The sequence below is a fragment of the Choloepus didactylus genome, chromosome 19 (genome assembly GCF_015220235.1).
Source record: "Choloepus didactylus isolate mChoDid1 chromosome 19, mChoDid1.pri, whole genome shotgun sequence".
NCBI lineage: Eukaryota > Metazoa > Chordata > Mammalia > Pilosa > Megalonychidae > Choloepus > Choloepus didactylus.
Genome location: NC_051325.1, coordinates 17,667,611 through 17,682,952, shown reverse-complemented (window position 1 = coordinate 17,682,952; position 15,342 = coordinate 17,667,611). Strand labels below are relative to the sequence as shown.

The 15,342-nt window shown below is 41.7% G+C and overlaps 1 protein-coding gene across 3 annotated transcripts in view; it reads right to left on the bottom strand.

The window, feature by feature from the left end:
* The window catches only part of KIF16B (kinesin family member 16B), a 306,240-nt gene that overhangs the window by 78,757 nt on the left and 212,141 nt on the right, over positions 1–15,342 (bottom strand). For all 3 annotated transcript variants that reach the window (XR_005213209.1, XM_037812352.1, XM_037812353.1), the window contains one exon: positions 13,688–13,810. Coding sequence is in view for 2 of the 3 variants with exons in the window: in XM_037812352.1 (XP_037668280.1) it covers positions 13,688–13,810 (123 nt within the window). In the remaining variant the exon portion in view is untranslated. The remainder of the gene's footprint in view (positions 1–13,687; positions 13,811–15,342) is intronic.

Here is a 15,342-nt window from a genome sequence, read left to right as displayed (position 1 = left end):
CATCCTTGTCTTGTTCCTGATCTTAGAGGGAAGGCTTTCAGTCTCTCACCATTGAGTACTATGCTGGCTATGGGTTTTTCATATATGCTCTTTATCATATTGAGGAAGTTTCTTTCAATTCCTACCTTTTGAAGTGTTTTTATCAAAAAGGGATGTTGGATTTTGTCAAATGCTTTTTCAGCATCTATTGAGATGATCATTTGATTTTTCCCTTTTGAATTTTTAATGTGTTGTAATACATTGATTGATTTTCTTATGTTGAACCATCCTTGCATGCCTGGAATGAACCCCACTTGGTCATGGTGTATGATTTTTTTAATGTGTCTTTGGATTCGATTTGCAAGTATTTTGTTGAGGATTTTTGCATCTATATTCATTAGGGAGCTTGGCCGGTAGTTTTCCTTTTTTGCAGCATCTTTGCCTGGTTTTGGTATTAGATTGATGTTAGCTTCATAAAATGAGTTAGGTAGTGTTCCATTTTCTTCAATGTTTTGAAAGAGTTTGATTAAGATTGGTGTCAGTTCTTTCTGGAAAGTTTGGTAGAATTCCCCTGTGAAGCCATCTGGCCCTGGGCATTTATTTGTGGGAAGATTTTTGATAACTGATTGGATGTCTTTGCTTGTGATGGGTTGATTGAGGTCTTCTATTTCTCCTCTGGTCAGTCTAGGTTGTTCACATGTTTCCAGGAAATTGTCCATTTCCTCTACATTATCCAGTTTGTTGCCATACAGTTGTTCATAGTATCCTCTTATAATTTTTTTAATTTCTTCAGGATCTGCAGTTATGTCACCTTTTTCATTCATTATTTTGTTTATATGGGTCTTCTCTCTTTTTGATTTTGTCAGTCTAGCTAGGGGCTTGTCAATCTTGTTGATCTTCTCAAAGAACCAACTTTTGGTGATATTTATCCTCTCTATTGTTTTTTTTGTTCTCTATGTCATTTATTTCTGCTTTAATCCTTGTTACTTCTTTTCTTCTACTTGGTTTAGGATTGGTTTGCTGTTCATTTTCTAGCTTCTGCAGTTGATCCATTAGTTCTTTGATTTTGGATCTTTCTTCCTTTTTAATATATGCGTTTAGTGCTATAAATTTCCCCCTCAGCACTGCTTTTGCTGCATCCCATAGGTTTTGGTATGTTGTGTTCTCATTTTCATTCATTTCTATATATGTAGCAATTTCTCTTGCTATTTCTTCTTTAACCCACTGATTGTTTAGGAGTGTGTTGTTTAACCTCCAGGTATTTGTGAATTTTCTAAGTCTCTGATGGTTATTGATTTCTAATTGTATTCCACTGTGGTCAGAGAATGTGCTTTGAATAATTTCAATCTTTTTAAAATTACTGAGGCTTGTTTTATGTCCCAGCATATGATCTATTCTGGAGAAAGTTCTGTGAGCACTAGAAAAGTATGTGTATCCTGGTGATTTGGGATGTAATGTTCTGTATATGTCTGTTAAATCTAATTCATTTATCAGATTGTTTAGGTTTTCAATTTCCTTATTGGTCCTCTGTCTGGTTGATCTATCTATAGGAGAGAGTGATGTGTTGAAGTCTCCCACAATTATTGTGGAAACATCAATTGCTTCCTTTAGTTTTGCCAGTGTTTCTCTCATGTATTTTGTGGCACCTTGATTGCGTGCATAGACATTTACGATTGTTATTTCTTCTTGTTGAATTGCCCCTTTTATCAGTATGTAGTGGCCTTCTTTGTCTCTCAAAACATCCCTGCATTTAAAGTCTATTTTATCTGAGATTAATATTGCTACACCTGCTTTCTTTTGGCTGTAGCTTGCATGAAATATTTTTTTCCATCCTTTCACTTTCAATTTCTTTGTGTCCCTGTGTCTAAGATGAGTCTCTTGTATGCAACATATTGATGGTTCATTTTTTTTGATCCATTCTGCGAATCTATATCTTTTAATTGGGGAGTTCAATCCATTTACATTCAACGTTATAACCGTGAAGGCATTTCTTGAATCAGCCATCTTATCCTTTGGTTTATGTTTGTCATATATATTTTTCCCCTCTCTCTATTAATATCCTTTATTGTACCCATACCGAATCTCTTTAGCACTGAACCTTTCTCCAAGTCTCTCTGTCCTTTCTTTGTTTCTCTGTCTGTAGGGCTCCCTTGAGTATCTCCAGTAGGGCAGGTCTCTTGTTAGCAAATTCTCTCAGCATTTGTTTGTCTGTGAAAAATTTAAGCTCTCCCTCAAATTTGAAGGAGAGCTTTGCTGGATAAAGTATTCTTGGTTGGAAATTTTTCTCACTCAGAATTTTAAATATATCGTGCCACTGCCTTCTCGCCTCCATGGTGGCTGCTGAGTAGTCACTACTTAGTCTTATGCTGTTTCCTTTGTATGTGGTGAATTGCTTTTCTCTTGCTGCTTTCAGAACTTGCTCCTTCTCTTCCATGTTTGACAGTGTGATCAGAATATGTCTCGGAGTGGGTTTATCTGGATTTATTCTATTTGGAGTTCGCTGAGTATTTATGATTTGTGTATTTATGTTGTTTAGAAGATTTGGGAAGTTTTCCCCAACAATTTCTTTGAATACTCTTCCTAGACATTTACCCTTTTCTTCCCCTTCTGGAACACCAATGAGTCTTATATTAGGACGTTTTATATTATCTATCATATCCCTGAGGTCCGTTTCGATTTTTTCAATTTTTTTCCCCATTCTTTCTTTTATGCTTTCATTTTCCATTCTGTCATCTTCCAGGTCACTGATTCGTTGTTCAACTTCCTCTAGTCTTCTACTATGAGTGTCCAGAATCTTTTTAATTTGGTCAACAGTTTCTTTAATTTCCATATGATCATCCATTTTTTTATTTAGTCTTGCAATGTCTTCTTTATGCTCTTCTAGGGTCTTCTTGATATCCTTTGTATTCTGTACTATGGTCTCATTGTTCATCTTTAGTTCTTTGAGTAGCTGCTCTAGGTGCTGTGTCTCCTCTGATCTTTTGATTTGGGTGCTTGGGCTTGGGTGATCCATATCGTCTGGTTTTTTCATATGCTTTATAATTTTCTGTTGTTTTTGGCCTCTTGGCATTTGCTGAACTTGATAGGGTTCTTTTAGGATGTGTAGACCAATTGAAGTCCTTATCTCTAATTTATCAGATCTACAGCTTCGTGGAGTACACTTTCTCTAACTAACCAGCAGGTGGCGTCCACGAGCCACCTGTTCTCCCTAAGCCAGTTCTCCCCTGCTTTGCCTTTGTGGTGAGTGGGGGAGTGAGTCTTGTCGGGTCTAATTGGTGTACCAAGCTTGTGTGTGTAGTTGGTGTTGCCCGCCCTGTATATGGGGCGTGTTTCTGGGCAGTCAGGGAGTGGGGGTGGCTCTAACAATCAAATCTCCCTGCTGATCCTGGAGTTTTAAAGCTGCAGCAATAGTCTAATCCTTCAGTTCAGTCCTGCCACAGTTTGTCTCTGCCACTGACCCACAAGTCCTTGGTATTGGTGTATGGCTCCTGAGACTTCCAAGTGGGTCCCTCTTCCAGGCCGTGCACCCCCTGGTCCTCTGTTGAGGGATGACTGTGCTATGTCACAGGTGAGTGCCATCCCCCCAGGGCGGTTCTGGGCTGCTGGGCTGTGTAGGGAGGCTCCCAGTCTGCTGAAATGATGGCTGAATGGGGCTTTGTTAATTCACACTGCTCCACCTTCCCAACTCTGGGACAATCAGCTGAGGTTGCAGGGAAGGCTAATGTCCACGCCCAGTTTTGTGGAGTGTGCCTGTTATTTGAAGCACTTCCGTCACACTGGGTTGTCTGGGGCAGCTCTGGGCTATGGGGCTGGTGATGGGCAGGAGTGTTTCCTGTCCACCAGGATGATGGCTGTGAATGGACACCCCCCTTTTCTTGGGAAGTTGTGGTGTTTAGTAAAATTTCTCAGCCACTGGATTATTGCCTTTTGTCTCAGAGCTCTCTTAGTTCTGCTCTTGTCTTGACCTGCCCAAATTGCAAGTCTTTGAAGCTTTCTGTATTGGGCTTCTTAGAGTAATTGTTTAAGAAAAAGAAAAAAGGATTAAAAAAAAAAAAAAGAAAAAAAAAAGGGGCCCTCCTCACAGATCTAATGGGTTATTGAAATGCTAAGAGACAAAGCAATTAGGGCCATTAAGGAAAGGTCCACAGGGCAGAGAGATCAGCTTTTCTTCGGGATTTGCATATGAGCCTCAGGGCCTGAGCTCTGCCCTTCCCCTTTCTATGTTCACCAGAACTCCAAAAATCCTCCGCTTTTATTTTGGAGTTTTTCGTGCTGTTTTTTTCTATGTCTGTCTCCTCTCTGCTGGGCTGGCTGCTCTCAGATTCTCTGGTGTCTGGTCTCAGTCTATCTATGGTTGGAGTTTGGATCAGTAAAATGAGTTTCCAATAAGGGCTGCCACTGCAGTTCTCCCTTCTCCTTCCCGGAGCTGACAGCCCCTCCTCCCCCGGGACTGAGCCTGGCAGGGAGGGGTGCGGGTCCCCTGGCTGCAAAAACTTACAGATTTCGCTGATCTCAGCAGTTCCACATTTTCATGAGTGTTGTATGAAGTATGCCCAAAGTCAGATTGCTCTGTGGTGTCCAGTCCACGCAGTTGCTGGCTTTCTACCTACTTTCCTGGAGGAGTAACTAAAACATACAGCTCACCAGTCCGCCATCTTGCCCCACCTCTAATGTGTTCTTAAGGATGAAAATAGAAATGTCGGGGGGAGGGATGGAAATTCAAAGTATGATGATAAGGAGACACCTGCTTTTCTTTGGGGCTTGATTCAGTCTCACTGCTTCTTAGTCATTTCTCATATACATAGCATTTATTTTGTGAACATAAACACAAGTGTCCAAGCAGAATAAAAGCTCAGTAGGCTCGTGTGAAAACTGGGGTAGGGAGAAATCAATGTTTTTCCTTGATTTCTCAGAGGAAGACAAAGTTTTCAAAGAGACGGGAGGGGTGTTTCTAAAAACTCAGGATAAATTATGATTCTTCAGGTCCTAATGTCGTTTCCTTCATTTGCTATTTATGTTTAAAATAGTATGCAACCTGAATATCTGAGGCTAGATGGACCATGGCATAGGCAACACTCCATTTGTCTCAGCTCTACTAATACACAGTGGGGAGCTAATCTATCACATTACTAATAGGCAGAGATTCAGATGCCAACGCACAACTCCTTCTCAACATTTAGATTCTACCAAGTTGGGAGTATTTCTCAAAGATGTATGTGGGCATAGTTTATCTAGGAGACTGAAAAGGCTCTTATTTCTGTTCTGCCAAATAAAGAGAAATTTCTCTGGCTGTAAATGCAATTGCTCCAACTCCCACACTGCAAACGTTCTGGGCATTTCCTCTTCGTACCCGGGCAGGACTATCCACCATCAAAATTCTCCAGGTTTGTCAGAGCCTTGGCAACAGCCCCAATTCACAAACTGCCTATGCCTTACCCAGAATTCAAGATGAAAAAAGTCAAAATACATACACACACGCAATATTAGCAAATTTTGAAATGGCCACTATGTCTAGAGCAACAATAAAGTATGGCCTTGACTTCAAAAAAGTGCAGAAAGAAGTTGGAAGGTTTATTAGAATGAGTAAGAAAAGGAACCAGTGTGCCTCAGTGGACTTGGATCTGACTTGGATGTTTGACAAGTGGACCTACTTATTAGTTGGGTGGCCTTGGGCAAGTCATTCATAATTTCTTAACTCATAAAATAAGGATAATACTCCTCTTCTGATGCATTTTCCATATCTGTGAGAATGTCTAGCCCAAGGCCTGGGGTGAAGAAGGTGCTTTAGAGATGTCAGATGCCAGCTCAATTGCCTACAGGACCAGTCAGATCAGGAAACTTTGAGAGACCCAATGAGAGTAGTGTAAGAAGAGCAACAAAGTTCACCATATTATTTAAGAATATTCAATTCTGCTACAAGGGATGGGAAGGGTTAAGCATAGACAGTAGGCAAATCCCACCGGACGTATCAGAATAGATAACAAGTAAGCAAGCAGCTTGTGAGATAGCAGAGTTCATGAGTTAAATATAGGCAGTAAGTTGTTAACTTATAAGCTATGCCAAAGATAGAACAAACAAAAGCTATGATGGAACATACAACAATGTTACTTAAAGACAGAAGGGAAGAGAGTTTTAAGACATGATGGTGCCCCCTTGAAGGGTGACAGCTATATCAAACCTAAATTGACCATCACCGCTGTGCTGGTTTGTATATATTATGTACCCCAGAAAAAGCCATATTCTTTAATGCAATCTTGTGGGGGCAGACTGATTAATCTTTTTGATTAGGGTATGACCTCTTGATTGAATGCTCCATGGAGATTTGACCCCACCCATTCAGGGTAGGTCTTTATTAGTTTACTGGAGTCCTTCCAAAGAGAGCTGACACAGGCCCAGATGCAGGTGATGCTTAGAGATGCTTAGAGAAGCTTGGAGTTGTGGACAGAAGGACGTCTGGAGATGTTAAGTTAAGGACTCACAGGAGCTGAGAGAGCACAAAAACACCCCAAGAGCAGCTGAAAGAGATATTTTGGAGATGGTCATTGAAAGCAGATACTTGGAGACGTTTGGAGATGCTAGCCCACAGTTTGCTCTGGAGAAAGACAACCCCAGAGACATTCGGGAGAACTCCATTTTGAAATGCAACCTGGGAGCTAATGCCAGCCACGTGCCTTCCCAGCTGACAGAGGTGTTCTGGACGCCATCGGCTTTTCTTCAGTGAAGGCATCATCTTGTTGATGCCTTAATTTGGACTCTTCTATGGCCTTAGAACTATGACTCTGTAACTTAATAAATCCCATTTATAAAAGCCAATCTATTTCCGGTATTTTGTATAACCGCAGCATTAGCAAACCAGAACAACTGGTGACAACTGGCTATCCTGGCCCTATTCTGGTCTCACAAGTGCTCCACCGGAGACACGCACATAAAAACCAGACTGTTCAGCAGGCTAACTCAAGTCACAGTGACTGGCCAGGTGTGCCGGTGCCTGCTCTCTCCCACAGAGCAACTGTGCACTGGCAATGGGTGCCTTCTGTCTGCTATGGCCTCTCATTCAAACTTCAATGCTGGTCCTTATAACTACACCATCACCAGGAAGGCTGAGAGTGAAACAGTCAGGACATGTAAGCATAGTGTAGCCTACCACCTGCATGCCCTATCCTCGCTATGCTAGCCTACCCTTCCCCTTCCTTTGCTTCTCTCCACGTACATTTGCATTGATTTAATACACTGAGTGATTATTGACTTAGTTTGGTCTGTGAGCCCTCTTGCACTGTCCCTCCAAGACTGCCGGCCCAAGAGTGTACTGGAGCTGCCATTCCATCCAGGCAAACTCTTGTGGGATGGGGAGGACTCCAGAGTGGACAGCACAGATTCCACCCAAAGAGTAGCTGCTGCTTGATGCCAGTCAGCTGCTGTGGGCAGGTACGTCAGCCCAGGGGCCCCACATCTTCTGCCTTACAAGAACCTGGGGAATCTGAATTTCTAGGTCAGAGCTGCAAATTAACAGTGCCCCTAACTTTTCTTCATTCCCTGGTAGTGTGGTTCCTATCATGAGGTCCTTCAGTTGTAAGAGCAAAATACCCTGCAGTTTTACAATTGGTGGCACCTCACCTTCCGGGCTCTTCTGTTTAGGGAGGGCTGAGAATATTCTCAGTACAATTACTGACTGACTAAAATGAGAAGGGAGGCCTCACATATCTAAATCTGTATAACTGAAAAATGAAGATAGCCATGGACTGAGGAACTCAATCATTATTCACTGGTGGTCTAGAAGTTTCATTCTGGAAAACTTCACCGAGGTTATACTTTCTAGCTGTCATTCATTATTGTTGTTTTATCTGCTGATTCCCTCCTTCTCAGGCTACCAATCAGGAGTTAGAGCAAAGCGAGGTACCATTTTGGGGCATGAGAAAGAGACTGTCACTATGGTGCTTTTTAAAAAATCAGATAATTAAAATTAGGGAAGGTTTTGATTTAGACATTGTGTGTTCAATGTAAGATGTGCAGTCCTATTTGCAAGGGGACCAATTTGCCACTAGGGACGTTAGCCAAAAGGCCTGACCTCCTGGAGCTGTGTAAGCAAAGGCAGGGACCTAACCTTTCCTGAATGGCATTCAAGTGGTAACATGACTAGGATGTCAGCAGGCTCCTGATGAAGGAGATGATACTACAATATGGGCTTTCATGAGCAAGGGGCTGGAGGGTAACCAGGAGCTAAGGACGATATACAGAGGGTAAATAGTGGACAAAGAGGTCCACTTCTTTGTGAAGATGAGCCAAAACAAAATACAAGTAAACTAAACTAATCTATGGGTGCTGGAGATTGCCATAGCCAGGAGGTGGGTGAATGCTTGAACATCAGAGGGTAGAGTTGAAAAGGCAGGAAGGGAGAGGGGAAGGTGGGTCAGGAGAGACGGGCGTTCTTGGACTTGACTGGCCCACACTCACACTGGATAACTAGTCAGCTAGTCAACCACATGATAAGGAAGGGCAACAGGCAAGATGACTAATCAGTGAAGGACTCTGCCAGCACAGACAGACTGTTTACAAAGGGTACGTGGTTCCTTAACCAATCCCTGAAGCTCAGAACAGGCAATGCCCAGTGAGAACCCCTTGGGGACCAGGCTTCCATGGGTTATACTGAAGAGGAATCCCTATTGAGCATCTGCTGTCAGCCAGGTCCTGTGCAAGGGGCTGGAGACCCAGTGAGAAGGTCCACAGAGCTTCCATTCTACTGCAGAAACCCTCAGTAAACACAGCAGTGACTGAAAAAAGAAAATACCACCTGTGATACCATCTGGGGAGGGAACAGGAGATGACAGGGTGAGGGGATGGAGGACGAGAGGAGGAGGGAGGCAACACCATAGATGCTAAGAAGAGCCTGGTAGACAACCTTTTAAAGAGTACTTCCATTTTTATACAGGTATAACATCTTTCAGGAAATTAAATAAAAAAAAAAATACATCATGTTGCTATTTAAGTTAAATGGCAGGGGATTTAGAACAAAGCTGGAAATATTAAATTTTTTCTGTGACATAAGAGCAAGAAAGCCTCTGTTAGCCTTAACCACAGATTTCCCAGGCCAGTGTTTTGTATTATGCTGAAATGTAATTTAAAAATTAAATTCTACCCAGTCTGGCCCTAGCTCACTGAAAATGGCAGGCATAATGCAGTGTAATTGATCTCATGTATCAATCACTGAAAGCATCTGAAGTGAACATGTTAAGACGGCTAGCGTATTCCAGTTAGCGGTACCACTTCTGACAGCTGCAATACAGAGCAAGCATGTGTTTTATAGATATGTACCGCTATCCAGCAGGTGACATTCAGCAATATCCAGCCCAGAATCTGTTCTCTTCAGAGACACACGAGCCTGGTGCACTATGGCTTTCCAGACTCATCTCCGGCATCGGTCAAGAGACCACCCACCTCTTTCCTGATACGTGGGCATTGCCACACAGAGCCACTGGAAGGCATAACTCCAAGGGTAATGGGAAATGAGGCTCAGATCCAGGAGTTCCCAGTCAAGTGTCCTTCAGAGACTAGTAAAATGAAGGAGGGTGGACAACACAGAGATGACAATATTTTGGACTGTCAGGTAGATCATTAAAATAATCAACATTTACAAAAGAGAAGCAAATACACAAATTGTGATATAACCATACAATAGAATGCTACGCAGCAATAAAGAGAAACAAATTACTATTATGCTCAACTATAAGGATGAATCTCCAAAATATTATGTTAAGTGAAAGCAGCCAGACAAAAGAGTAACTGCTGTGTGATTCCATTTATAAGACATTCTAGAACAGACCCAGCTAATATGAAGTTATAGAAAGCAGACGAGTACTTGCCTGGAAGCTGGAGGAGAATGCTGATTGTAAAGGGAGTCTGGAACCTTTCAGGAGTGACTGAAATGTTCTAAAATCTTGAATGGGAGAGGGAAGTTACATGGGTGTATACTTAGGTTAAAATGCATTAAACTATGCTTAAATGTGTGCATTTCATTGTATGTAGATTATATCTTGACAAAGTTGATTTAAAAATATTTAACGTGCCCAAAATACAAACAAAAACCCACCTATTTATCTATTATCACACAGTTACTTCATAAAATTCCCCCCAAAAAGGAAGAAATACAAGACAGTCCTTCCGAATTAAATATACCTTAGTTTAATGAACAGCTCTACTTTTCTCATTTTAAAGCCTCGTGATGAAAAGCAGATCCGGCCCCACAGGGGTCAGAAGATGAGCATCTGTGAGCCCTGCTCTCTCCTCTCTCCGTCCCATCCTCTCACATTCCACTTCCTGCACCCTACCCCCATCACTCCTTTAACAAGGCTCATCAGGACTTCATCGGGCAATGAAGAGAGGATTGGGGCTATAGGATTGGGGTTTAAAATGAACACAGCTAAGAAGATAGAATGACTAAACGACTGATGGATGTATATGAGGAATGGGTGTGCAGAAACGGGCAGGGAGGCCGAGAGTACAAGAAGCAGGAGGGAGAAGCCGAGGAAAGAAGGTAGGAGCAACCTGCCCATGCATGCCATCTTCCTCCCAGACGCTCCTGGGCTTGCTGTGACAACCTGGCAAAGTGCAGACGCTGCCCAGTGGGGCCCTCGTGTGTTCACACGGTCAGCTCTGCCCTTGCATGAACTGGCAGTGGCCACCAGCAAGTCTCACAGTCACTAGGGTGTGCCACCAGGGGGGAGTCAGGACCCTGCCATGCAGACCAGCGGGAACAGCCCCTTGCTATGTGCAGCCAGGCCCCCAGAACCAGGCCGTCTTACAGACCTTTAAGACCACCATGGGAAAAGATGGAAAACAAAAACTGATTTTTTTTTTTTCATTTTTTAAGAGACGCAAAAAGGATTTTTCTAAAGTATAAAGTAAAATAATATAAAATATCAATATCCATTAACAATAGAGACTCCTTCAAAAAAAAAAGGCTTAAATCTAAATAGAATACTTTCTTTTACAAATACGACTTTTCACCTTTGCCTTCTTGGCTCTCCAAGCACAGAATCTAGCAGTAGCCAAGGTATTATCCTAATCATGACTATTTCTTCTAGAAAACATTGCCTGTGCATAAAATTTTCAAGTGATGGAATGAAGAAGGTTGGCAGACCAAAAATTACCAAAATTAAAAAAACAAAAATTAAAAATCCACCCACATATGGACACAATGGCATGTCAAAAGTCATTAAGGGGATCTAAAGGCAAACTCTCCCACATTCCGTAAACCTCTTTATTTTTAATAGCAAACTCGTGTCCTAGTACATGGCAGGCACTGTTCTAAGCATTTTGCAGACATAAATCATACCCTCCTCACACCAGGGCAGTTGGGGGGCTTCACTGCGCCCACTTCACAGACGAGGCACAGCCAGGCGGCGGTGGGCTCAGCTTACCTGGCGGAGGCTGGACGTCACAGGGTGCAACGCTGCTGTGCTAACAGCTCTGCCTTTGCCTAGAGCCAGGCCACCTGAATGCTTTGCCAAGTGCAAGGACAGTATATTTACCTCAGATGTGACCGTTTCTAGTACGAGGCCCTGCTATTTCTGTGACAGAGTGTCCCCACAGAAAAGGGCCCTCCTCCAGGAGACACAGCATATCCTCCTCCAGGAGACTCAGAGGCCCTCCCTAAATGGAGAAAGGGGAGGTCTCCAGCGAATGCCATCAGGCCATTTCTGCTGCTAATGACTGCAGTACCCGAGACAAGTCCAAAAAGGAAACAGAACAATGACCCCCTTTCAGAAGGGGCTTTGATAAGTTCAAAGAGCGTACAACCCTTTGGATTTGGATGTTATGTGTTTTGAAGTGAAAGCCTTGATTCTGAAAGGCCCCATATGACTTGTTCTGTATTTTAGTTCTCCAACTTGCCTTTATGGTAGCACCTTTACAAGGTTTGCCAGATTTGCCTCTCATTTGTACTATTATTTGCTTGCAATTTTTATTTAAATTGACTCAGTTTAAAAAAAAGAAAGCTCTCCTTTATCCGTGTCTTAAGTTCTAGTCATAAAATTGATTTCAAAGTTATATTTTACTTAAACATTTACCTATTAAAATAAAATAAATCCATGTACCAAATAAAATCATCACCATGTCTTCCAGGGCTGTGGTTTTGTTTTGGAGAAAGCAAATTCTGAGCTGGCGAAAGCCAATCTTTACTCCGAAATTCCCTCTTCCAAAAACTGTTTTTATATATGCATAGAACGTTACAAATACATGTAAAAATAGAACTCTACACACACATTCTTGCACACCATTTGGAATGGTTGAGAACGACTCAAAAGGAAATAAATAGGAATTAGGCAGTAGGTCAGGAGCAGTGGGATATACTTGATCAAGAACAGGGTACAACATTTTTGTAAGAAACCACAGAATTTGGCCAGTAAAGTTAAACAGCAAGAAAAACAGACATCATTCCTTCTCAACACAAACCTCAAATACACAAATTAATGCCCAGGTTTAAAAAAAGAAAGGAAAATAAAAAGCAAAACAGTATATGAAAATAAAAATCTAGAAATCTGTACTTAGAAAAGACATTATTTATTTTGCACTGCTTCTTTAGGAAGACTGAAGGACCACGAACGCCTAAAATGAGGGGTCCCTTGAGCCCAGGGGCTGCCTAAGTTGCATAAGGAGCTGGGGGAGATGGGGAGAAGGCTGGCCTCCTCCTCTTCCTCCCTCCCTCACCGCACCCCCATGCTTATCAGTTTTCTACAGTGCCCTTCCGCAAAAGAGTCTGAACAAAGGGCTTCTCCAGTAAGAAGAAATTTGGAAACCACCGTTGTTGTCCAAACTCCTCATTTCACCAATAAGGAAAACTGAGGCTTGGAGAAGTTAAAAGACTTACTTAGAGTCACTCAGCAAACTGTGGGAGAGCCAGAGTCTCAGAACTCAGCATCTGAACAAACCCACCTCCAAGATTACCCTTACGCATCCGTATACCGTTGGCCCTGGTGGACTGCATTACATCAACACCCTCACCTATCCATGAAAATGAAGAGGTTCGATTTATCATCAATTCCTTGAGGAGAGGATGGTGGCCAGCAACATTTAATGATATGTTGTAAGTCAATGAAAATAAATTAAAACAAAGATGAAGTCATTATTTTGGAACCTATGATGTAAGGAAACAGGGGCACATCTCTTCCTAAAAAGTTGTATAAATCAAATAATGCCTGAAACGGATTAGGAGAGCTTCCTAATTAATCATAATGGAAACAACGGTAACAGCAGCAGCAATAGTGAAAATAACAATTATCATTTATTGTTTATTACATACTAGCCCCTGGACTCAGCACTTCATATGCTTCGATATTCCTGTGAAATAAATATTATTCCCATTTTATAGATAAGAGAACTGAGCCTATGTCCATGGGTAGAGTCACCAATTGTCCTGGTTTTCTGGGGACTGAGCGATTTTCAATGCTAAAACTAGGAACATCTGGGCAAACTGGGCTGGTAAGTGATAGGAATTTCCATGTCTGCCTCCACATCTACCGCTACCTCATATGGGATAACTTCATTCTAGATTCTACAGTCTAGAGTTTCATATGCTAAGTTTGAAAAACAGCATGATGAATATCCTACACAATAAGATAATCAGATGTAGCTTCATTGCCTTTCACAGAAAAGACAAAGGACTGTATAGCCTCAAACATCCATTCCTCCAGAAAGGTAAAGAAGAGACACTTACCTTCACCTCAAACTCGAAGTGCTCATCCTTTCCTTGCCCGCAGAGAACATAGCGTGGAATACTAATTTTAATTGGGTCCTTCAGGTCGTCTGGATTTACTCCCAAAGAGCGAGAAACCAGCCGCTATCAAAGGCACATCAGGGAGAACAAAGAGAAAGCCAGATCACTCCACTGCAAATACCCTGCTTGCACAGGAGGGAGAAAATGTGTTTCAAGTAGAGAAAAGAGCATCAAACCAGTAGAGTTTATTTAGAAAAATGATGGTTTCCTTTGAAAGAAAAATGCTAAGGCTCTCTCATAAAAGACCATTTCTTTAGGAAGACCACTCCAAGAAGTTAGGGCAAAAGCACTTCAAAATGTTGCTTGGCTTTGAAGTTCCTTCCAATTTAGAAGAACACGTGAAAAAAGGGACATTACATATTCTGATTTTTCATAAGTCAGTGTAAACCAGATTCCTGCCTGGAAAATCCTGACCATCAGACAAACTTCTTTTTTCTTCACAGACTACTATACATAAAGCTATAAAAGCTGGAGATATTGCTCAAATTTACTTCATTTTCAACTTCTAAGCCAGTGTAGTGTGGAAGGCTCCTTAAACCACAATTAAAATAAACCCCAAGAATTTTCTGTAGCCTCCATTTGATTAATAATCAGCTTGGCTCTGACACATATTTATGGTCTGGAGGGTGGGAAGCCAGAGGGGGTTGAGGAAGAGGCATTATGAAAACAATAAATCTTCACAATGAGCTCTCTTCAGTATGAAGGGGAGGAAATCTCTGAAAAATCCTGCTCATTCGCATTAACCTAGGCCTTTACAGAACATAAGAAAACATATTTTTGAAGTGGTAGCAGTAATAAAATAATATTAACTGCAGCCACCATTTACTGAATACTTACTACCAACAACTGCATACACAGTTCATATGCACCATTCCACTTAATCCCCACAATCCCGCTATGAGGTATTAACCATTATTAACCCTATTTATCAGAGGGACCCCAAACTGAGAATCTGGGTACTTAATGGAGGTAAATAGCAGAGCCAGGACTTGAACTTAGGCTAATCTAGTGTCCACCTTTGTCACCATTACGCTATACTGCTGTCATGAAATTCTGAAATAATGTCATCTCTCTGAGATAAATGGAGCTTCAAACATACACAGAATTTAAGAAGGAAACTCCACGATTAGGCAGTGAAACCCACTTATGTGACTAAAAAGAAAACAGTGGGCAGTAAGTCCCCTTTCTCCTAGGCACACAGGGGTCCTAGACTCTTGGATCCTCAGCCTGGTGCAACCGGACGGCCCAATTGAGCTACTGATTACTGCTTTCAATCTAGCTGACACTGTTGTAAACATTTTGGCATGAATGTGAAGCAACCAAAGTCTTTTAGAGCATTTTAATTTTTCCCCATGTGTCTGGTCACTCAAGACAAGAACCATTAATTGCTCACAATGACAACCAGCAATGGTGTGACTATTTAATTGTCCCTGGTATCAAAAACCATAGTGGAAATTCTTAAAAAGGAGGTATCTCAGTATGTACACACTACATGTAGTAGTAACTCAAAGTTCCTTTCAAAATTACTTTAAATGTAGACAATTTCTAAAACATGGGATATGTTCATCTGTTTAAAGGTGAAAAGGCAGATAAAT